At 36.7% G+C, this 25,803-nt stretch overlaps 1 protein-coding gene across 1 annotated transcript; it reads right to left on the bottom strand.

Moving 5' to 3' along the window:
* Positions 1 to 2,051: 2,051 nt before the first annotated feature.
* Positions 2,052 to 24,831, bottom strand: LOC146363444 (uncharacterized). The gene is made up of 9 exons (XM_084918977.1): positions 24,608 to 24,831; positions 19,607 to 19,876; positions 19,007 to 19,282; positions 16,358 to 16,657; positions 3,586 to 3,852; positions 3,147 to 3,425; positions 2,734 to 3,057; positions 2,540 to 2,641; positions 2,052 to 2,101 (listed from the first exon to the last, which is right to left on the bottom strand). The coding sequence occupies exons 1-9, from the start codon at positions 24,657 to 24,659 to the stop codon at positions 2,052 to 2,054; spliced, it is 1,920 nt and encodes a 639-aa protein (XP_084775103.1). The 5' UTR covers positions 24,660 to 24,831.
* Positions 24,832 to 25,803: the final 972 nt, after the last annotated feature.

Genomic DNA, 25,803 nt, shown 5'->3' with positions numbered 1-25,803 from the left:
TCAGTTAAGTGAGAAACAAAATCAGACAGACTTTATTAATCCCAGAGGGAAATTGAGTAGACTGCAAACATGTATTTGTGCTTAAAATACCATACGACTCGGTGGGACACCACAATATCACAAACACGTGACTTACACTATCCAAATTCATGTCTCTTTGCTATAATGTAACTACAGCAGAAATATAAAATGTATATAAACATATACATAAATATAAAAGAAACTTAGAGGAGCCTCTAAAAGTGCTATTTTTGCAATATGAATAAACTTGAAATTTCCATGGAAATTGCATCACTGATGCTGCAACATCATCACCTCATAACAGCAATTATACATATATGTTTTATACAGTTATTGCACAGCATATGTTGAGGAGCCTGAGCAGTTTAAGACAAAAGAACTAAGTCAACTGTGTACATCAGATGGTTTATATTCCTCAGCTCAACATACTTTCATTTTTACATTTTAGTAAGCAATACCAGATACAAGCTGAAACTGATGAAAGTATTTCACTTTGTCAAATCACATTGGTCATTAAGGTTTATATATATTTGGTATAAATGATCATAACACAACATCTTTATCAGATAGACATTTTTCACTAATCCAAGAGTATAAATTCAATGTTTCTGGAAAAAAGATGTTAGCAAGGACTTTTCTATGCTGTATACTTGCAACTTGCAACAATAAAGCAGCTTCAGATGTTTTGCTGTTGTGTAGCACACTTCATTGCCAGATGTATAAACCAACATACATTTAATACTTTGTTTACAGAGGATTATACAGGTGTGTGTGTGTGTGTGTGTGTGTTTGTGTGTGTGTACAGTGATTACTCAGTGAAGCAGGTTAAAATCCCAATTCCAAAAAGAACTCATTTTATCTCAGCTTTTTATTCTCTCCTATATACTCTCAGTAGCAACACATTGAGCGCTATTCATAAATGGGAGAGAGATCTTAATAATCAATATACCAAAGAGGAGTGGAAAGGAGCCATTAACATGGGTAGTTCCACTTTTACTTGCAACCGCTTGCGAGAAACCCAATACAAAATCATACATCGCCTTTATATAGCTCCTAATGTCTTGCATAAGATTGCACCTCATATTTCCCATTTTTGTAGTAAATGTCAAAAAGAAACTGGCACTTTTTTTTATTACTTTTGGGAATTTAAATTGATCAAAAGATTTTGGAGCTACATATCTCAAGAACTAAGTAATATTTTTAACAATCTGATTCAAAGGGACCCCGGGTATTTTCTTCTTGGCCTACCCTCAAAAGAAGTAACATTGAATCACTTGCAGCGCAAATTATGTGACAAACTATTGCTGGTAGCTAGGAAATGTATTCTCATTAATTGGGTTAAGGATAAACCTCCCTCTGTGACTTTGTGGTACAGAGAATTATTTAAAGTTATTCCTCACGAAAGAACTGCTGCTATTTTAGGAGGAAATGAGGGTCTCTTTCTCAATGTTTGGTCCCCTTTGCTTTCTTATTTGCCAAATGATTTGTCCCAACTGTTGAGGGGGGTGGTGGTTGTGATTAAGATGTTCTCAGTTAAATAGGAAGTAAGCGTGAAGGACAACAATCCATTCTTGGAGTTTATCTTTTTCTCTTTCTAAATCGGTGGGTAATTGAGTGAAAATATGTTTTTTTTGTGTGTGGTTTTTTGTTTTTGTTTTTTTGGGGGTTTTTTTTCTCTCTCCTCTTTACCCCATATGTGTATTTGTACAGGTATATAATGACTTTAATATATTCCCTTTGAGGTTTTTTTTCTTTTCTTTTTTTTCTTTCTTTCTTTTTTGTTTGCTTGTTATGTTTTATGCTTTTCTTGATAATGAATAAAAACTGTTTAAGGAAAAAAAAAATCCCAATTCCAAATATCACAAAGAAAAACATGGGTTGTGCTCCACATGCAAATACTTGCTATCATTAGCTGTGGGTAATTCAAACAACTGTGTTTTGAACGTATGTCTTTGAACTGTGGATGATACTGCAGCAGCTACAGAGCAAACTCATACAGACAGTGGAGAACAGAACTGCTTACAAGACAGTCACCTTTGTAGATTTAGCTTCTCAGACTGCTCAGACCCATCGTCAGAAGCTATAAGATAAAAGCATAGCGTATGAATACTTTTCTAAACTTCTCAAAGGTATAATATGCAGTGATTGCTGGTTTCTGTTTGCAAACATGCTTTAGGTTTACTCATTTAATACTTTAATGATGCACTATATTTGACAAAAAACAAATACAATAAAAGCAAGTTTTACTTACAGGGTGGTGAACATTTATCTAAAAAAAAAAAAAAACAATAAATTTTATCAGTTGTCATATTTTCTTTTCACTGCACATACATATCTTTTGTGCCTTCCACCTACTGAATACTGTATCCCACATTATCATTTCCCTTTGTATTTACATGACTGTGGCTCTAAGCCTTATACTGTTGCTTTAGATTTCTGTGTTTTGGGTATTTGCAGTCAAACTCATTGGGCCAAATGGATTAAGACATGACTAAAAAACAAAATTTAATATTCTCACCTTTCTTCTTTTTGCAAGCTGCAAATGACACAGCTGTGATGAGGATGAAAGCTAGGAAAACCGCTGCAGCACTGATGAAGATCACCGTGTCAGTGGGCTTTACTGTTAAACAAGAAATGGCAACACTTTGTCATACAGAGCAGAAAAGTCAAATCAAGGCAACAGTCATCCAGACAAAACAATAGTTTCAAAACCATTACAGGATGCAGTCTTACCCATGTTTGTCCTGATCACTGCTTTGTCCAGTTTTGTGATGATATCTTCGTTCACACCAGAGAGATGAAACACACACTCATACCTCTGCCAGTCTTCATGTGGGACTGATGAAAGTTCCAGATCAACGCTCATCTGGAAGGTCCCATCATTATTGGGAAAGATCTCTCCAGGATCCACACCTTCACAAAGCTCCTCTCCATCTTTCCTCCAAAACATCTTGGCTCTCTCAGGGTAGAAACCTGTAGCGTGGCAGCTGACTGGAGAGGAGGAAGTCCTCTGGAGGACAGACACTGAAGGAAGAACTGGAGAGAGATTGGCAGTTGTATAATTTTCTTTTTAATCATACTCTGCTTTAGAAACAAGAAAGTCATTTAATTTTATGTAACTGTACCTGTTGTCTGCAAAAAGCTTCTGCCATACTGCACATACTTCTTCAACAACTCATGGCATTCATAGATTAAAAAGTTTTTGTTATATTCTAATCGGGGTTCTTCAGTATCCCATCTCACTTTGGTGACGACAGCCTGTGGTTTTGGAGCAATCCATGTCAGTGTCTGCAGGTCCAATGCTAAAAAGTCTTCTCCATCATAACCATACTGGTTGAACCCATTAATCTGTCCAGTCTCATCATCCCATTCACAGCCACTCATCCTCTGCAAAATAGGAACACCTGAAAAAGGAGACAGAATGCCACAAAGTAATACTGCAGACAGAAAAACAGAGGATGAATGGGTAGTGCCACTGGTATAAAATATACTTTATAAACTTATGAGCAATGTGGAAAGGTCACACTTTTAATTTCAGCAGTAACAGCTAGAACAAATCCATACCTTCACTTTGGTTGAAACGTTGCCTTAAACTATCAATGCGACCCTTGAATGAATGATGACTATCCAAACATTGAAATGTGTACCACTCCAGCCGCCGCGGATCATCCTTAAAGAGTTTTTTAATCCAGTCAGTTTTAAGATCTGGTCCCCTTCTGGTGCTATTGCAGCTTCCTATCTGAACTTCATCAAGAAGAGCAACAGCCACAAACTCGGGGATGCTCTGGGCTCCAGAGGTTTCAGTGGAGAAATACTTCAAGGAGTGTTTTACTGTGAAATTATAAAATAATTGTGACTTAGAATTAGGTATTTACTTTCTTGTATGACTGTTTGTAATATATTTAAGGAATGTCTTGAAATTAATTTTGATATTATTTATTGAAGTATTCATCATTCAGTAACCCACATAATCCTTTTGATGAGGTACACATGTCTACAGGAGGATGGGGTAAATAAACTTGAATTTCAATCAGTCATAAATTAAAAATAATTAAACAGGGCTCTATGTATCCAGCCCCCCCCCCCCCCCCCCCCCCCCCCCCAAGAAAGATTTCTGGGGCTGCTTACATTCCTCCGGCCTTGAGAAGAGGTAAATAAAATTCCAACAGCTCATAGTGAAACTAAAAGTCTGTCACTTGAAATTCAAGGTGATATAAGTAAAGGGAAACATTACGATATTTGAAATATAATCTTACCTAGAGACACAGCATGACAGCAGAGGAGTAATATGAACAGATTCTTCATCTAAATTTGCATTTTAAAATTTGCTAAATCCAGAAAAACAACTGAGACTTCATGAACGACTTGTCCAAGTTCATTTTTTGATGGGCTGGTCCAAAGTTTTCTGAGTCATAAAGAATTAAATATTAACCAGCATACACTTTGAATACAGTAAATTACTGTGTTTGGGCCATCGGTCATGTTCTGATATCAGTTGTTCAGATCTCTTGTTCAACAGCAACTGGAGCAAAAGGTCCAAATTTTCTGAATCATTTTTGAACAGCAGCCTCTGAAGAACCTCTACTAAAAAGACTTCCTACAAATTCTTTAATATTATGAATTAGAAAAAGGTGCTTGGAGTGATTATGGGCAAAAAAAAACCCTCCTCCCCTCATTATGAGAAATAAAAAAACAATCTTTTCAATTAAAGGGATTGTGTGTTGGCACTTCAACAGCTTAAAAATATTAAAGAGAAAATATAGAATGAAAATTAACCTCTTAAGCCCCAAGCCTACCTGATCTCCTGCCTTTTGCCCCCATATCAGGGGGTGTTAGGGCTTAAGAGGTTAAGAACTGTACAAAAAATAAATAAAATTAAGTCCATAATTTTCTAATATTACTGTACTCATTTGAAAACTAATGTTTATAGATGCCGCTTGCTGAGGTTCATTTATCTGTGATGGAAATGAAGAAGCAGACACGAAAAAGTTTTACAACACAATTATTAATTGAAGTTCAATAAGGAGAAACTACAGAAAGAACTTAAAGAGAAAAGGAATTTGAGGAACAAGCAATTAGTCAATTAGACTCCAATAAACAATATAGAAGAACAGAGTCCCTACAATGATAGAAAGCAGGACATGATCCTTTGGAGTCTATGCACTGGTGATGGGGAAGATGAAGCAGGTAGAGGCCTGGATAAGTCGCTCTGAGTGACCATGTTGAAGTAGAGGGGAGAAGGTGGATCGCATGAGATGAGAATCTGGCAGGTGAAATGTTGATAGAAGAAAACTGAGATTTAGAGGCTGATTGGCTCACATAAAGCAGCAAGAAAATGATTGGACTATGGTAGTGATGACAGAGTTTGACACCATGGAAAAGCATAAAGAAGAACAGACAGGAAACCCAAATGAAAGAAAGCAGTCAGACAAGTAGCTAAAAATATTCTTTATTAAATTTATTTGAAATTTAAACAGTAAAGTTATGAGCACATATAATTCTGAGGAAAACAGTGGCAATTAATTACCTGCCTCAAATGAACACAAAGGGAGTCCAAGTTATACTGGTTGAAAATGAGCTGCTTTGTATGCAAGACTGGTATTTTTCCAGAACCTGCAGAGGAGGTGAACATCACTGGAGTAGGTTATGTGACACCGTGGAAGCAACTGGTGACATTCTGGAGAAATGTAAGGCAATAAGGTCCTGGTATTTATATAAAGCAGACGTACATTTTACAATAAAAAGATACTTTTTGTTTCTTACACTCAATAAAATATAAGGAAATAAAAACATTGGGGATAAAGAAAATGGATTAAAAACACATGCAGAGTCACCAACGATATATAGGATAGTAAAGATTAGGATAATTCTGTGTTATTATTATTGATATCATTGTTTGTTGGGTCTGTTTTTGTTTCACCTCGTTCAGGTCCTAATTAACAGCCATATATACCATAACATACATGGTATGTATACATACATATACATACCATATATCATAAAACCAGGAAACAGTCCTGCATTCAACACGCTTCTCTTCAGCTCCACGCCTTTCCCCAACAAAGTTAAGACGTTTTTTTCTTACTTTGTGTTATTTTGTTTTGTTCTGTTTTGTTTTGTGTTATTTTATGTTACTTCAGTCTTGTTATGCTGCATTTTTCATGTCATGTGCACTTCATGTTTGTGTGTGAATTTAAATGTTAGGGACACTTAAATGTGTAGCATGACATAACCACATAGTACTCACAGGAAAAGGCCCAATAAATAATAACAAAGTTACAAAATGAATATTAAATTTATGGGAAAAAAACTGACCCTACAGCAGGTCGCATAGTAAAACCAAGGATACACATGGTGTTATTTCCTTGCCTTAAACAGAAAAACACTCTCTGAAGCACAGAGAGAGGCAGAGAACATGAAGGAATACAGGAGGGGATGAGGAGAACACAGAACACAAAGGGTGGGAACACGGTACCAGAACAAACACCACAATATAAGCACGGACACAGGGGGAATCCAAATACCAAACAATCCTATGAACATAAAGAACAAAATACAAAACCACAGGAAAACTAAGAACACTGGGTCAAAATGACCCAGGACCATGACACCGAGAAAATTGAGCTGACGCAACACTGGATGAGCACCGTAATGAGCACCGAATTTTGGAAAAACTTTGTTATGAAGGCTTGCCCTGAAAACCTTCAGAAATATTTAAAGTTCTGGAAAAGCTCTCAGCAGAAAACAGGTAAACTGGACACAGCAATGCTCCTCTGTGGTTTTAATGTGCAGTAACTTTTCAGCAGCTCACAATCTTTTCTCCCTGTTTCCCTGAACACAGCTTATGGTTCACTTTTCTTCTGTTCTCGGGACTTTATCACACCCACCTCATCTCTCTTTGTCTTTGATTCCCAGAAAGTTGATTCTGTTGATGTGGACGTAGCATTTTCAATGTAGAGAAATGTTTCTCCCGCTTTGCTTACCTGGATGATTGAGCATGCATCGAGACATTTGTCTCTTATTCTTCCCTCTTAGCCTTTTGTTCCCCTGGTGTGCAGGGTATATACTTGACTACTTATTTTACTTTCTGATGATACTGGATTTACTATTCATGTAATTTGTGTACTGGGAGTACCTTGCCACTTGTCAAGATGGCAGTGAATCTCTCCTTCACTACTGTCACGGCGAGTGAGATGAGCCGTGTGGAAGAAATAAAGGAGGATCCAAACACAGGCACTTGTAAAGGTGTGAGGGTGGTTTATTAAACACAAAATAAAAATGGGCAAAAGGAACAGAAGGCTATCTAAACTGAGAACAACTAAACTAGTGAACACAAACCAGGACATGAACATGAAGGAGGATGAGCAGCGGAGAATGACGACGGATGACAGCAGGGATAACACACAGAAGGAGCACAGTGGATACACAGACAGACCAGCAAAAATGACAGAAGACGTGACTTAAATACACACAGAGAAACACAGGGAGATTACACACAGGTGGTGGACACAGCTGGGAGTAATTAACGAGACGAGACAAGGGAGGTAAAACTGAACACACTCACATGAGACGCAGACCTTCACAATAAAACAGGAAACAAGAAAACACTACACAAAGACGCAGACTCGACACTGAGAGACAGACAGAATATAACACATGGAACCTGAACTAAACTAAACGTGAAACACAACCGAAGAACAAATCCTTAAACATGAATAAACAGAAACATAGAATTCAAATAATAACCAACAAATCACAAAGGTAACAAAACGATCATTCAAGAATAAACCAAAACATAATAGACATAGAATGCTGGGTCGAACCGACCCGGAACCGTGACAACTGCAGTTCTTCTTTCAGTGTCTCTCCTCCAGAAGACTTCCTCCTCTCCAGTCAGCTGTGACGCTACAGTTTTGTATCTTGACAGAGGCGTGATGCTCTGGAGGAAAGATGGAGAGGAGATCCATGAAGGTGTGAAAAAAGAAGAGAAGATCCCAAACCATGACAGGACCTTCCAGACGAGTGTCGATCTGAATGTTTCATCAGTCACATCTTAGACTGGAGGAGATAGGACTGTGTGTTTCAGCTCTCTAATGACAGCATCATCACCAAACTTGACAAAGGAAACAAACTGAGGTAAGTCTAAAACTAAATTTTTCACACAGTCATATAACAAGCGCTCGTTAAAAATGCCATGTGTTGTTTTTGTTCAGCAGAGAACCAAACTGACATTATTATTGTCATCATGGCTGCTCTGGGTTTTTTTGTTGTCGTCATCATCGCTTGCAACGTCGCATTAATGAAAATGAAGAAAATTAAGTGACAATCTTGTTTAATGTTTGAGTCTAAAACTGTCAAAAAAAGTAAACAAACAGGGAAAATATTTGCTTTTGTTTTTCATACATATGTGTCATACACATGTTGTCACTCTCACGTAGTTAAATTTTTATATTTACACATTTCCCATACATGTGTTTTCTGTCATGATAGGCTGTGTGGCAGGCAGGCAGGAAAAAGGACCCAAAAAGCAGGAGTCTCAAAGACAGGACTGGAACTCAAAACGCAGCTTTTATTGCTGGCAAAACCTCATAAAATAAAACTCACAAAAACCAAACTCAGGCACTGGAACATCACAAACACACAACATGTAGAGGGCACAACACGACAGACACCAAAGGAAAACACAGGGCTTATATACACAGGGAGTAATCAGGGGATGGGAAACAGGAGGGAGACACAGCTGGATTAGGGCTAAGGAGACAGGGGGAAGTAAAACTGAATATAATGTCATAGGACTTGGAACCATCAAAATAAAACAGGAAACAAGAAACAAATCACAAAGACGCAAATTTGACGCTGAACTAAACCTAGCATAATAATCAAAATAGCACAATTTAAAGAACCAGAGCATAAATCCTAATCTAGAAAAAACACCAAAATATAAGAAAAATGAACCAGAACCATGACATTTTCACTTACGCATTTCTACAGTTTGCTCTTATGCATTCAATATGCAATTAATCTTACAAATGATGTATGTATGTAAGAAAAGAATGTATGTGTGTGAAAGAATATAGTGGAAACAGAAGGGAGGCTGTACCACTGTGATTGGTCTAGAAACACGTGCGGGATCACGTTCTGTGATGTGGTGTCTATCAGCATGGAAGGGGGAGAAGAAATCTGAGTACTTGGGGTTTTATAAAAATGTTTTATTGTCTCCTGAAACTGTTATATCCTTGTCTTCATCACTTGATTGAGAAAGGACCAGCTTATCTGCACCTGGTGTTACCCACAGCACAAAGATGAGGGAGCTTTTTAGGCAGACAAGTGACAGCGAGGTAGCTTCAACGAACCAAGTAGCTAATGGAAGTCAGACTGGAGTGGAGAAGGCTTTGTGATATCAGACCCAGAAACACTCTACCGTTCAAGGAAAAGGTAAGAACAAACAAGCTGCTGATTAACTGTACATTTGGGAAATACCAAATATCAAATGTGCAAAGACCATCATAATTTTAAAAATATTTTTAGCACTGTAGTTGAATTGGGGCATTTAGGTTTTATATTATTTTATTTTATTATATTACTTATTTTTATATTACTTATTTTTATTCAAGACTCACTGAAGTTAAATTGTCAAAGCTCTTAACATTTTATGTTTATGCACATGCTTTTGCCACACACTCAACTCATATATAGAATAGCAACTTTCAGAGGGCCCACTGTGCAAATTTTACACAACATGAACTGTGACCTCAGTAACATTTTATTTTATTTTATTTTTAAAAACTATGACAGTTAAGTGTAATTCTAAGTTGGGCGAGAGTACTCAATAATAATAGTATAGGTAAATGCAGTAAATGATGAATAAATATGAAATATAGTTTCTGTGTTGTTGTTGTTGTAGGGCCAAGACACATGATCATGATCAAAGATGTCATCCTTCTTCCACGGCCATCAAGCAGTGTTGTTGTCAAGGATCGCACAAAGGAGCATTAACATGAACAAAGAGAAATATTGTAATGTAATGTACTGTAATGTATCCACTGAATCTCTATTTCATGAGATGGGCAAGATTTCAGATAAGTTTTGAACTCTCCATAGCCTCTGAACCTCTGAGCTTCTAAAGAACAAAATAATCTGTAGCTTCTCTTTGAATTTGTTCAAGACATTTAATACAATATCTTTTAAAAGTTCTGTCATGACACTTGAATGTTTTGTAAGGTTAGTTGTGTGGACTTTTTTCAGTTTATTGTAGTGACGTCCAATTGTAGTTTCCTGAAGCACTGAAGCTCGTATTTCATTACTTGGAGCTTTTCAATACAGTCATCTTTGGTGGCATCTGGTGGACAAACATATGAAGGACAGTTTGAAACTACAACTTCTTCATTATGATCACTCATTCAACAGAGCTGAATTGACAGCTTCTGTTTGCATATGTCTGACATCAGGCTGATCTGGTGCTTTGGTTACATGTCGGCAAAGTCACGTGACATTAGTGATGTTAAGACTTAATACGGTTCTGTTTTTAAAGCCTTTAAACTATACACCGTTCAAAGGTTGACTTTAATCTTACAGAGATTTTATGAATAATTAATGTCAGTAACATATCCACATATACCAATGTGTTCTCACAGTCCACTACACTAGTGTGTGAGTTCACTCTACCAGTTCTGCCCCTAGAGAAATGCCTCTCCTGCACTATCTTGATCTTAACTTTGCTGTGGTGGCCCAGGTTAGAGATTTATTAACCATGTGACTGACTCTTTTAGTTCTGCTTTAAGTGTAAATACAACAGGTCTTACTTTGCTTTTAAAAAATAATGTAAATGTAATCTTACCTAGTGATGCAGAGGTAATATGAACACTAATATGAACACTATTTTCATCTCAGTTTGAATTAGGGGGGTTATATGTATTTGTATTTGAGTTCTGTTCCCTTTCAGATGAGGTCTGGGCTAGAGCTACTACAGCTGTGACAAAACAAGTGTAATTTAAAATATGTGTGATGTGTGCAATATATCACAGGAAGACTTATAGACATTTGAAAAAAAAAGTCATTTAGGTGCATACGCTGCCATTTTTTTTTTAAATAAAAAGGTGAATCATTTCCAAAAGATAAAAGACAGGTGGTCTACACAGCTTATTATAATACAGATTAACATCACAAATCACAAATATTTGAAATAGTATTTCAAATAAAGATATTTCTTTTCCATTTGTGATATTAAGAGCTATCAGTTTATAACATATTAAATTAAATGCTCTTTTGATACTAAAGGTTGACAACAGTATCCTGAACTGTAGGAGCTTGTGAGCTAAATGATATGGCAGTTAATGTAAAATGCTGTTTTACCTGGGGATGAAATATAAGAATACAATGTACAGACAAACTTTCCATTTTTTCTTAATTCCTTGTATTTCCAAGCGGTGTGTTCATCACAAGCTCAATCACTATTTGTGACTTTTTGTAAGTGCTGAATATAAATGTAAAATATTAAAGAGCTAACATGTGTGAAAATTTACTTTTTCAGTTAAGTATGGCCATTTCTGTTGAGGTCTGTATTACAAAGCAGTGTTGGCTCGCCCGGGTGACTTCTGGGATAATCCTTCTGTACAACCAAGATAGTTCACTTCTTTCTGGGTGGTATTGCCATGGCAACTTATGCTGACAAAATAGTCTTAAACAGAGTAGGTTATGATCCAGATTATAAATCAGCAGGCTGTAACAATTAAAGTCTCATTATTATCGCACCAAACAAGCCTTTTAGTATTCTTAATCTTCTTTCTTCATCACTTTTCTCTCAACACTTCCTGGCAAAAAAAAAAAAACCTGCTCACAGTGTTTCTATTTTTAGATTACTTTTGCTTTTGATTCATAGGATAAATGTGTTGTTTGCTTTAACTGTGACATTCATCACTCCCTCATCTGACACAGACTCTACACAGATCCATATTCAGCATAACTGAATGAATTACAACTAAAAGAGTATCTCTTTGAATAACTGGTTCTGATGTTTGAAATTTTGAGAGTTTTAATGTCATTGCCACCTTCAAATGTTTATCAATAATCCAATATTGAGAACAGCTTTTGGTTTGTTAAAACAAAGAACAAATGGTAAAACAACCTCTTCATGATTTCAGAAAAGTAACAAGTTATTTAAATTCATAAAATGTGTAGAATTAAAAATCTTTAAAATCTTTGAAGACATTTGCATTGTGTCCTGCACTGGATGCAGCTATATTAATTTTGTGAGATTGTTGCATACTATATACTCTTCAAACTGCACAAATGAAAACACAGAAAGAAGAAAACACAAAAAAAGAAAGACAGACAGAAAACAAAACTAGAAGGAATTCAAGCAGATCAGATTTCATCTTGCTAAATATGAGGAAGGAATGACATGTAGTTTAAAAAAAAAAACGTAAACACAGTGAAGCAAGCATTTAGCTCCAATTGCAAAATTATTGCGAAGCCTTCTGTTTTCACTGAGTTACACAAGTAAGTGTTCGGAATGACTAGATGTAACATTTATCTGAAGCATTGTGTTTCTTGTTGAGTTTAAAGAATTGCGTTTACTGTTGTGGTTATATAGCCCTTATAGTTTGTTCCTGATAATGCTGTGGTGTTATTTACAGTTGTTGTTGTGGTAGAAAAGAGATGCTGTATAATGAGTGAACTTATTTACAGGCCTATCTGTACAAGCTGGACAGCTGGATGTAAGACTACACAGCTCTGGAGTGGGAGTCGCAAGATTCCTACCCGGTATCCAGTAAGGGTCCTGGCTAGACCCCCTATGCTAAAAACCAAGCCCTGGAATGGCGTGGCTACATCTGCAGCTCGGACACAAGCATTTTGTCTGTATGATTGTGTATGTGACAAATAAAGGTTGGTTTCTTGCTTACCTTGGAAACATGGTGTTTGTCTTTTAGTGTGTAATGAAAGAGGTTGCTTCTCAAACCATCGCTAGTATGATGATAATCATCATACGAATACTCTGCTAGTGTGACTGTTCACAATATAAGAAACATTTATTAATGGATTTGTGTCTTTTTGGTCTAAAACTAGGGCCTAAATCCATGCAGTCAGGGATGGGGCTTTATTTTGTTGGACACACCATGCAGCCAATCACATGCAAAGACAGAGTAGGGTCATACCATTACCTGTAAGAAGAAGGGGGGGAGACATTCCAAAGCCAGCAAGTATCGTGGTAAGGCCAGATACACTGAGAGATGGTGGAGCCAGATTTAAATGCAAGAGTTTTGGGAAAAAGTGAAGAAACATGCAAAAGCATAAAATGAGAAACATCTGGCTTCATTTTAATGGTACTGGGTGTCCAAGTGTCTAAATGAGTCTCACAGGCATGAATGAATATTTCGGGGCTTTAAATAGGCTGATTTTTGCTCAATGAGTTGAACTGGGCAGAACATTTTTTTTAAATAAATGTTTATTCATCTACATTCATCACCAAAAAGTGCAAAATATGCAAATAAATCTAAACATCCTAAAGCATTTCTCAATTGCATTTCTTGGTTACAAACAGCCATTAAACCTTCTTTTAATGTAAATTTATATATAAATTACTGACTCTCTTCATTTTTCATTTTATATAATTAATACCTTTTTTCCCCATGAATCCCATCACCAGGGAAGTAGAGAAAAGGAAAAAATGGGGGGGGGGAAGAACAATTATCTGGTGTCTAATACATAAAGTAACGGCTCTAACATAGCATCACATCATTTCCTAAAAAAACACATCAAATCCTTAAAAATGTGATTTAATGCTGTAAATTAAGTAACCACAAAATATATAAAGCATATAAATATCTAGAGCAATAGTGCAACAAACACAGCAGTACTAATAATCCAAAATACTCCATGTTTCATATAAGTGAAAAAAAAATACTGACATTAATTTTAACGTACATTCTGGTGCTGACACTTTTCAAACTAATATATTTTCACTGCCTTTTATACTTTTTACTCTCAGCAGTAGTAAAACACAATAAAACTGTCTGTAAGTTGTGCTCGATTTGTATAGTGTCAGCTTCTTTTTTAACTGCAAAACTAAGGAAAAAAGTTAGACACCAAATATTATTTAATCTTTTCCACCACTACCTGCATTCCAAATATTGTAGAGATGTGTGGTTTAGGTACAACCCTTTTAATCCCACCATAGAACAAACCTGCCAGAGCTTATCTTTATGTTTTTACATGCTGTAGTGACATTTTTTGGAGCATTTGAAGTTGCAATACATCAATACAACTGTTATATCCTAAAGTTTAATAATATGTATGCATTAAGTCCATAGTAACTACATAAATTGCTTTTAAAAAAGTGCAAAAAAAAAAAAATACAAAGACATTAAAAAGAATTTCTGTTGCTGCTGTTGTTTTTGTTTTGTTTTTTTACACAGTTTTCTAATTACAGAAATTTCAGAGGTATATCCCCCAAAACTGTAAATGCAAAAAAGTTGCACAAAATAGTTTCCAAATACAGGAAATTTATTTTCAGTGTCTTCATGGTGGTCTGGTGGTGGTCAGAGGTCCCGGTGGCGCCAGTGTCCGGCAGCCTCGCCTCTGTCAGTGCGCCCCAGGGTGGCTGTGGCTACAATGTAGCTTGCCATCACCAGTGTGTGAATGTGTGTGTGAATGGGTGGATGACTGAATGTGTAAAGCGCTTTGGGGTCCTTAGGGACCAAGTAAAGCGCTATACAAATACAGGCCATTTACCATTTTTACCATTCATAATTTAATTTGAGATAAATTAATTTGTATAAACTACAGCAAAAACGAAAACAGATATTTGCATATTTGCATAATAATTGCAAAATTGCAATTAAACTTTGCAAAATACAGCATGTGCATCAAAATAAACTATTTCCAACAGTACAATTTAAGTTTTAAAGTCCCTCAGGAACTATACAGAAAGGCATAAAGTCAGACATGACTTTCAGTACCACCAGTGAACTTTTTGAAAGGGCTTGTAGGGAAAAGAACTACATTTCCCGCGAAAATGACATCACTTCCAGTTTTTGGAGGTAATGGCGGACTTGTGATAGTTTCTGCTAAAAACGTGATGATGTTTATTCCAAATTGCTGTGAACAGCTGATTAGATCAGAAAAGCGCTTTGTTGGATTATAATGGGGGGTTTTCTTGCATGCACTTTTTAAACTATTTTTGCAAAGCCAATAATGGAAGGAAACAGCAACCTCGGACAAGTTGAATGCATGATATGTAACTACAACTCCTCCTTTTTATATGCAAAAATTTTTTTGCTCTAGCTTATTTGGTTGCAATTCTACCGGGATTTAATGAGAACACTCCCACTTAGAAGGGTTAAATAGCTCTGTATTTTCTGTGAGATATGTATACCAACCCAGAATGATCACAGATCCATCCTGGCCAGCCCACTGCTCATGGAGCCTTGGAATTGTCATAATGTTTCTTCCCTTTTACACCGCTCTTTGCTGCATGAATGATATAAAAAATAAAGCTAGTGCAAGTCGCTTAAATGATTAAAAAATATTTTTAAAATAATAAGAGGAAAAAAAAATTCTACAAACCATCAGGTTTACATTAAAGAACAAAAGAGTTAATTAAAAAAATAGAACACTATATAGATGAGGAAGTCTCTTGATTGAGTCTCACAGAGACTTCAGTGCTGTTCTCAGGAGCTGTAAGGTCCACAGAAAAAAGTACAATATTATTAAAATCATTGTTTCATATCCAGATTTTTCGGTTTTAAGTTCTTTACAATTAAATAAAAAAAGTGTAACATGTACTATGCTGCAAAAAATAATATAACTGAGCCGTGCACTGCAGCTGCTCACTGCACTGATGAACTTAGCTCCTTTGAAACCCTCACCTTTCTTCTTTTTGTAAACAGCAAATCCAACGGCGGCAATGATGATGAAAATAAGAAGAGCAACGACTATAGCAATGACTGGAGCTGTTGTGTCAGAGGGATTATCTGCTCAGTAAAAAACACAGAAGATAAAATGTGCAAATTAAGCAGGTTAGAATAGAAGATGTCCATTCTGTAGTGGACTTCTATTAACAACATAATGGTGAGGGGAGTAGATTACACTATGTGAGTCTCAACGGATGTAACTATACATGTAATGTATACATATAAATTAAATAATAATACAAGTTAATGATAAGTTTCTCATTTTTGTTCTCCGTTATGACCTCCATTAGTTTTTATTATGGTAATAACTAATTGAGATCAGAGTCCAAACAAAAAACAGGACAAAACATTCAAATATCAACCAACAGTATCAGCAGACAAAATAAATGTGTTTCTCTCAATTTAATCATTACCAGTTCTCTCACTCCTGTTGGATCTGATTCGTGTTCTATCCAGTTTTGTGATGATGTTCATAACACCAGAGAGCTCAAACACACAGTCGTATCTGTTCCAGTCTTCAGGTGTGACTGATGAAACATTCAGATCAACAATTGTCTGGAAGGTCCCATCATCGTTGGGGATGATTTCTCCAAGATCCACACCATTATGAATCTCCACTCCATCTTTTTTCCACAACATCACGGCACTATCAGGATAGAAACCTGTAGCATGGCAGCTGACTGGAGAGGAGGGAGTCTTCTGGAGGAGAGACACTGAGGGAGGAACTGGAGAGAGGGAAGGTGGGAAAGAAATGAAGTGAGAATGGATGAACGTAAACATGACAGAAAAAAAATTGGTGAAGAAAGGCAAGAAGAACAAAGATGAAAAACTTTAATATGAAGATATTAAGAAAAATATATTGGATAAGAAAAACATCACACTAGTAGTGGAAAATGTGTGTGACTGGAACTCAAGAAAAAAAACTGGAAAAAAAAATTGAATATGCAATTCAAAACTTCAAATTACTTAAATCATTAGAGCCAAGGAGTCACCAGCTTTTCAGCAGCTGCATAAAGCTGTATTATGGTATACCTATACAATGGGTTCCGTTCATACAAATCTCTTTCAACCATGAACATTTATGTAAATTGACCAGCAGTGTTGGTCAAGTTACTTGAAAAAAGTAATCAGTAACTAATTACTGATTACTTCCCCAAAAAAGTAATCCCGTTACTTTACTGATTACTTATTTTCAAAAGTAATTAATTACTTAGTTACTTAGTTACTTTTTAAAAACATGATTTACAACCTGAATAGGTGATAAAGCGATAGATCTGTCAACCCAATTCTACTTTTTCTGCATAATCCATCATACAAAATGTAATCAAATGGAAAAGTCTCTTTTTTTTAAACTTGTTTTATCCGTTTTAATCTTTTAACTTTATGCATCAAGCAAAAATTTTATTATCTGCAACATTCTCTGACTTGAAGAAATTAGTTTAACATTTAAACCTATTTTCTGCACATTCCAGCACATAAAATAAAATATTTTTTGTGTTTACACTCAGTCTTTCAAATAGATGCAAGTAAAACACAGCAGAAAGTAAATAAAATCAAAGACTAGCGGTCCTGTTGCTCTATTTTCACCTGTAAAGCAGGAGCAGGGTAGGCGGAGGTTTACCCTGGTGCAGGTGTGCCGCAGCGGTCAGTGGAAGAATCCGCGAGTTTCTCTGTGAATTTCCCATTACATCGTTGCGCACTCAGAGCTTGTTTAGGGTTTTTTTTCGCTGTAAAAAGAAGTTTTCTTCCCACGCACAACGGATGCTAATGTTTTTGTCACTTTTTATGGAATCAAACTCAAAGTAAGGTCAGTACTTCCACGCTTTAAACGCTGCACGCTCATACTCGCTCCTGCAGTCGATATATGATCCATTGTTGATCTGCACACAGCTGTTGTCACAAACGTGGCACTCGCTTACGTCACTGTCATGAGACATTCTCGCAAAAAAATCACGGTTTTAGTAACGCAGTAACGCAGCGTTCCTACGGGAAAGTAACGGTAATCTAATTACCGTTTTTGCAATAGTAATCCCTTACTTTACTCGTTACTTGAAAAAAGTAATCAGATTACAGTAACGCGTTACTGCCCATCTCTGTTGACCAGTTTCGACATCTACCCCATTTTAAACTCATCAACAGTTTAAAATGGGGAAATTACCAAAATCGGCAGAATACACCAGTGGCATTCCATCAGTGCAAGCAAGGTAACCAAGGGCTAGTAAAATCCAAAAATAGATAACGGTTAAAGCCAAAGTCAAATTGATCTCTCTCCATTCATCTCACACAGCTTCAGTCCTAAAGCTTCTCTCATTCCTGTTTGCATTATTGCCATCTTGAGATCATAGTTAGGTATTTTCTGGAATCAGGATTAACTCTGTTCCACAGTATGTCTGTGAAGGTTCTCAGTCACCCAGGTCATCATAGTCTAAGGAGCTTTGAAAGAAAAGCGTCTGGACTTCTATAAGTTATAAGTTCAATAAGGAAGATCTATAGCCTCACATCTGTCCGCTCTCAGGTGCTCCCGGCTAAATCTAAGCTTTATCACTTTATCACTCTCACTTTCCCACAATGTCAAGGTGTTTGCGTTATCACTGGTCTAGTCCAATCACCTTCTCCCAGCCCTCTCCAGGCCAATCAGCGTTCATGCCGCATACTTTAAATCTCACAGCACATCTTTCTCCCTCCTCCCCATCTCCACCGCTCATGACTCAGGCTCCATTCAAGCCACCTTCATCTCCACCACCAGCACGTAGGCTCCAGGTGGTCCTGCTCTAATCCCTTTCACAGCTAGGGTTCTGCTCTGCCGAGACGGGCCATTGGAGTCTAACCGCCAAACACCTTAATCTATATTCTGTCAATCAATAAATCATGTTCATTCTTTCTAATGATCGCTCCTTATTGAACTGGGACCTGTGTGGAGCCTGTGCTTTAAGGGTTTGTCTGTGTATTGTTAGGGTTGAGTTTGTCAAGCGAAAAATGTTTTTTCTGGTTGTTTGCACACTGTCAATTGGCCAGGTCAATTTTCATATTCGCAACATGGAAAATTCTGACTTTAAGCTCAACACAGCTGCTACCTGTTTTGTTCAAGGAGCTGCTCCCATAGTCCAAAAAAATCTTCAGTTTCGGATGAAACATACTGAAGAGGTTTTCAACGTATTTAATTAGATTTCTGTGATCATCCAGCATCTGTTCGCTAATTTGAAGCTCTGGTTTCAGTGTGATCATTGTCTTTGTCTTCGGATCAAATTCAAAAATGCCTTCTCCGTTAAAACCAAACTGTAAAAAGCATGAAACCTCTCCAGAGTTTTCATTCACATTGCAGCCAATTATGCTCTGTAAAATGTGAACACCTGGAAAGAGAAACAAAGATTACAATTATCTGTGTCATTTGTACATTGTGTGACACATTTCTTCTATCAAAATTCCACATTGTGTTCATTGACCGTAAATAAAATCGTGGATGATTTAAGTCTGATGTGACCATTTTTTAAGATTAAGATTTAGAACAATTAAATAATTAGAACAAGTAAATCTATGTTTTACATCAGTATTCCTGGTTTCAATTAAGAAGATTAATTAAGAAAGTTAATTATTTTAATGAATTTTACATTAATCAGTTTTGCGTAGATACAAACATGATAATATGACATAATATATCAAAGAAAGTACTGCACCTTCACTTTGGTTTAACAGCTGCTTCCAATTAGAAATCAAGCTTTTGAAAAAATTTGGCTGATGCTCAAAACACTCATGAGTGTACCCCAATAACATGTCAGGGTTGTCATCAAACATTTTTTTCACCCAGTCCTGTCTTGGTTCTACTATCTTCTTGCTGGCATCGCAATAAAGCACCTCCGTGTCATCAACCACTGCAACATACATAAGCTCTGAGATGTTTGGGTCTCCAGAGGATCCAGTGACAAGATACTTCAGAGAATGGCTCACTGTAGGACAAACAAATGTTTATGATGCTAGTAAATTACAGAAATAAAACAATTATGATTCATTCATTATGATTGACGGAAAAAGTGGGGACTTTATACCAGTTTTTAAATTGTGTTGATAGGCCACGAAAAACCAGAGTTATATTAAAAAATATATGCAATGTTTGTTTTTCTTCCTGAATACTATCGTTGTTTATATTTACTGTGGGAAGAAATGGTAAAAACGGCGTTTTATAAGGAAAACCTCGAAAGCACTCTCCGCCTTTGAGCAAAAACAAAACCAAAAAAAACCCCACCCTTTCCTATTGGTGGAAAAATGTACCATGTCGACCAATCAAAAAATGATAAGGCAACATGGCATTTAGTTGTTTAGGAAGGGGGGAAGTTTTAGGAGTGACGGCGGTTTGAGATGTGAGAGATTTGCGACGTTTAGCGCAAATCTTGTGTAGTTAGTGTGTAGAGTAGTCAATAGTTTTGGTATGTGTGTCAGAACAATGAGGCGACTACTGAATGTTACAGGAGTGATACATCTCCTGTTGTCAGGCCTGCGGGTATCAGGCTGTTGTTCTCCTTCATCTCATAGTGGACAGAAATTATTTTTTGGAGTGGCACAAATAATTTGTGTGGCATCAAATTTGATGCAGAACACCTGATTGTTCTGTAAATAGTTTGAAATGTTTATTTAAAAAAACGCCTTGGCTGCATTTTTAGGTAAACAGCTGCAAAAAACGTTGTTGTTTGCATAACTCAGTTACTTTTTTGAAGAAGTAACTATATAATTAATGGCCCAACATTGGTCATTATTTACTGTATTTTGCAGACAGAGAGTTACAGGACTCTCTCCCAGACCACAGACTCATACCCATAATACAAGTCAGAGCTTTATAAAAAAAAGAAAGTTGTGTTTTCAAAATTGGAGTTCAAGTTATTTTTACTTCCAATAGTGTTAACATACTGCACAGGTTATGAAGAAGATTTTTTTTTAATTTTCATTGTAAGTGGGCTAAAGCAGTTAATTAAAAGTAGTCTAACATAAATGCTGTAATTTGATTATTTTAATAAACCATGTAACTTGGATGGATTCGATGCTGGCGTGACCACAGTGCACACATCTGCTGTTGCTCACAGTGGTCCAACGGACCACTCAGGGAGTTTGTGTGTTCGCTCAGGCACATGAAAAATTAGAGGGAACACTGATTATGATGCAGTAAAAGAAGAGGGAAAAAAATAACACAAACACCTTGAGGGGATTGTTGTGATTTGGTGCTAATAAATAACTGATTTGAATTGAACTTAATAACAGCGTCTACAGTAGGGCTGAGGGAGTGTTATTGTTTATTATAACAATAAACAATAACAATAAAACTTGACAATAAAGAATCTTAATCTTATTTTGGTAAAGATGTCTGGCCAAAGAGACTGAGACTGACTATATAGGGCTGTCAATTTACCTTCAGTTAGTCTAGGCAGTACTGCTAGCTTGAGCTGAGAAATCTAAAATTCAACACAAAGGGCTGAGATTCACATAAAGCTGCAACACAATGCTCACACAAACAAACCCAGGATAGTACTTTGACAAAATTAATCATCGCAAATAAACACATGTAGAGAACAATGTGATTAATGTGCAAAAAATGTTATACTTCTGAGACAAGTGGAGAGTGTTCCAACTGCTCATCCACTTTGTCACAAGGACCAACATTGTAAAACAGCCATACATGCTTTTGAACAGGATTATTTGAGCCTATAATAATGGGCATGGACGTAATTTTGACCATTTAATGATTTCTTTGAGCTTAGAGCTTAGTTATTTTTCCAAGGTGGAGTGAGTGTGTGAGTGAGCACTAATGTGTGCATAATGCATTTCAACGGGAAGGTGTCACCATTGCAACCAAGAAAAATAAAGCTTAGCTGTTTTAAACAAAACCACAATACTCTTTCTAAATGCAGGCCAGTACGCCTAACCTTAACCAAGTCATTTTTAATTCCATAAACCTAACCAAATCATCAAAACATATTTTAAAGAAAATAATTTAAAAATAAAAAAAGTCTGTAAAAATGTTTGTTTCATGTTTTGAACGTGTTAGTTTTGGGTCCATGCATAGACATGTATGAGCATAAACTGGTGAAAATTCACAATCAGGGACACAAATGTAAAGAAATTTGTGTTGCAGAATAAGAAAAACAAATGTAATTTGAGCCATGCAATAAATCAATAGATTTGGAATATTTTTGTTGGCATTTTTTTCTTTTCACCAATAGGATAAGGCAGTTGTGTGTTGATATTTGTTCTTTTTTGCTAGGGGTCTTTATTCTGTCCATGCTGTGTGTAGCTGTAAAAACATAATTACTACAGAAAGCAAAAAGGTTTAGTTCGGTTTATTGCAGAGTGCACTAAGGGAGTGCCTTCAGTCCCTAATTTGATCCCACATCTTCTAAAAATATCCCAAGTCAAATTTAAAGATTAATTATTTTCTAGTAGATGAAAAATACTTTTAAATCATCCTCTGCTGAGAAACCTGTGACCAGTAAATAAACTTCCTTTGACTTTATACTGCTGTGGATGCAGTATCTTTCAACATGGGCATGATGTTTTACTCACGTTGATCCAGTGTGACTCTGTGTTTTGTCTTGTCTGTCTTGTTTATGAGATATTCACATCAGAAGTGTAAGTAGGGAAAAAAGGGAAAAGAAAACAAATGGTAGCACTTTTAATTACAGCTCAGTAATAAAGTGGTAATAGTAGGGTGACAAGTAAACAAGAGCGCTAAATGTGATCATTTCTAAGTTATTACCACTTAGTTACCTGTGGAAGTTTCTGTAACAAGCAGGAAACAGAGCTTATTACACAGAAAAGGGTGGTTTTGCTTCTATTTAATTAGATATCAAATACTAAAACAGACTTTTGTGTGATTATTACCTGGAAACAACTGTTTTAGTTTCTATGTAATAAAGCAGGAAACAGAGCTGCAAAATGCAACACTGCCTGTTTCTATTTAATAACAGGTGGCAGACTGCTGCCTACTGGGAGTCTGCACTTTCTATTTTATCCCTGGACAAAGACAAAGTGAGGCACCAACTGCTACTTTTAGCCACCATTTGCCTCCTTTTTGGCTTGCCTCATAGATCCATGCTTGTTATAATCCATTTGTTTATGCAATCAAAACCACATTCTGGCTACTGTATGACTGCAAGATAAGTAAAACCCTTTTCTAATCATGGAGTCGTATTTAGGACCATGTTGCTTGTAGTTATTTACTTCCACCACATGCTGTTAGCTTACACCAGTGACAGAGTAGCTAACAGTAGGTTAACATCAGCTTAGCTAACAATACCTGTTTATTTGTGTTGCCAATGATATTTATAGCATTTGCCCAAAATTAACCACTCAAGTTTTCAGCAGTTTAGCTGAGGGGTTGAAGGGGTGGTATACCCAGATTATAGCCATCTACCCCCAGTGAACTTTGTAGTGGTTTATTTCTAATGATAGACATTAAATATTCCAAGATTATATATGTTTTGGGCAGAAAAGATGAATTATTTTACTTTATACACAAATTATATTGGTGCATTTCCCCCCTCCAATAGGACAGTCTGCATCTGGGAAATTGTTGCTCAAAGAACCGCCAATTGCATCGTGCTTGCTTTAACATTGTTTTTCTTTCAAAACTTCAAATTTTTCAGTATGCAAGTGATCAGCTTGGTGCTTTCTTCTGCAGGACAGGCTGGCTCGATGGATGGTTAGAGGTCAATCAATGATGAAGGCAGGGTAGGACAGTGGTGGACAACCAGAAGAAACTGGATGGCATCTTATTTGTGTACCGGATGCTTTAAATATGTGGTCTTTCCTACCTGACATATTTTTACCATGTCATGTATTGGCATGTCATCCATGTATAAAATATGCTGTGAAAGAGGATCCTCTTTCAGTTAATTCCAGACTTGCTTGTTTTAATCAGTTATTATCTTGGTATTAACTCAGTGCTTAGAAGCACCAGGTAAGTGACCTGTTGAAACTGATGTGAAGTGCACTAAAACATCATCTAGTCCTGGACATGTGACCTGGGTGTTTTAAGAAACAGCTCAACACAATGTCCAAACATCAGTATCGCGCTTTGCATCGCTATTTCTGCAGAAATATATTTCCTCAGAAATGTAGGAGACCTTACTTGATTCTCCTATAGAAACTGATTCTTGTGAATCCTTGAGAAGGGGTACAATGTCCTTTGTCTACAATCTTTCGTTATTATTTATCATTGAAAATCACCACAGCAGTATCTGATTTGGTATAGTTTTATGCCAGATGGTATGGCAATTCTACAGCTGGAATTGAACCAGCAACTTTTTTGCATGCTTGGCAAATGAAAACTTTTCTGGTTTGGGGTATCTTTAAACTTTTAATTATAATTATTTTGTAATTATCAATGCTCTACCATGTACATATGTTTTTAAAGGTTCTGTGCGTTTAGATTAAGTCGTTTCTGAAGTGTCTCTTTCCGCATCTAATACACACCATCCTGAACACACAGACTTGACTAGCTGTCCAAGAGTTACTGTGCTCACAAGAGCAGTGCATTTATTTATATCTGTTGCAAATACGGTGTTAGTCTTTTTAACTAAAAACTGTTACAGTTAGATTTACCTGTCTGCTGATACATTTTAGTTGCATTTTACTAAGAATAGCATTGCCAAGTAAATGTTATATTTTTTGATTGTGGTTCATGATCTTACCTGCAGATGCAGTGTGACAGAGGAGGAACAGGATCACTAGCTTCACCACCATGTTCAGCGTGTTGGAGTTAAACTGAAGAATTAACAAGTCATTTGGTTTTACAGGCTTGTTCAGTTTGAAGGTATTTCCTGGTTCAGGTTGCGTCTTCAGGTATGTTCAACTTCAACTGAAACCAAACACAACCTTAACTCTTACCCTACACTTGTCATGATAGGCTGTGTGGCAGGCAGGCAGGAAAAAGCACAGAAAACGCAGGACTGGAACTCAAAACGCAGCTTTTATTGCTGGCAAAACCTCCTCATAAAATAAAACTCACAAAAATCAAAACTGAGGCACTGGAACACTAGACCATGACAAACACACAGCATGTAGAGGTTACAACACAACAAAGGACAAAGGCAAACACAGGGCTTAAATACACAGTGGAGTAATCAGGGAATGGAAAACAGGAGGGAGACACAGCTGGGAGAAATTAGGGCTAAGGAGACAGGGGGAAGTAAAACTGAATATAATGACAGGACTGGGACTATCAAAATAAAACGGGAAACATGAAACAAATCAGAAAGATGCAAATTTGACACTGAACTCAACGTAGAATAATAATCAAAACAGCACAATTTAAAGAACCAGAGCATAAATTCTAATACAGAAAAAACACCAAAATATAAGAAACAGAAAATGCTGGGTCAAAATGACCCAGAACGGTGACAATGCTATTTAAATTGGACTGCCAGCATCTTCTTTTGTTTTATTAAAGAGGGTTAAAACTTTTTTGTACCTGTTCCTGCCTGTATGCACATGTGTGCACGCGCGTGTGTGTGAAACAGGTGGGAAAAGAAATTTGTTAATTTTCTGCTGTCCCGCAGCAGAGTGAACACCTCCTCTGTATAAAGAAATCATTTGACGAAAATGAACTTGATTCATTGAAATACAGAGTTTTACTAATCTATCGTTCACTAGCCGAGTAGAGTTCAGCAATGTTATGAACCCGCCTGTGTCAAAATGCTGGTGGTGGCACAGATGAAGCAGGTGGGCACTTGGAACATGACGTGGAGATGGGGAAGATGCATGCTGCACTAATGTGAATCTGAAAGGCAGAATGACAGAAGAGCACAATGAACAGCGGCTGGTGGCTCACAGAAAGAAAATGATTGGGCCAGAGCGATGGTCACAAAATAAAGTTTGACAACACTCA

The sequence above is a fragment of the Perissodus microlepis genome, chromosome 22 (assembly GCF_051167445.1).
Source record: "Perissodus microlepis isolate ML-2025 ecotype Zambia chromosome 22, ASM5116744v1, whole genome shotgun sequence".
Taxonomy (NCBI): domain Eukaryota; kingdom Metazoa; phylum Chordata; class Actinopteri; order Cichliformes; family Cichlidae; genus Perissodus; species Perissodus microlepis.
Note: the sequence above shows the minus strand (reverse complement) of the source record. Positions and strands in the feature narration are given on the sequence as shown.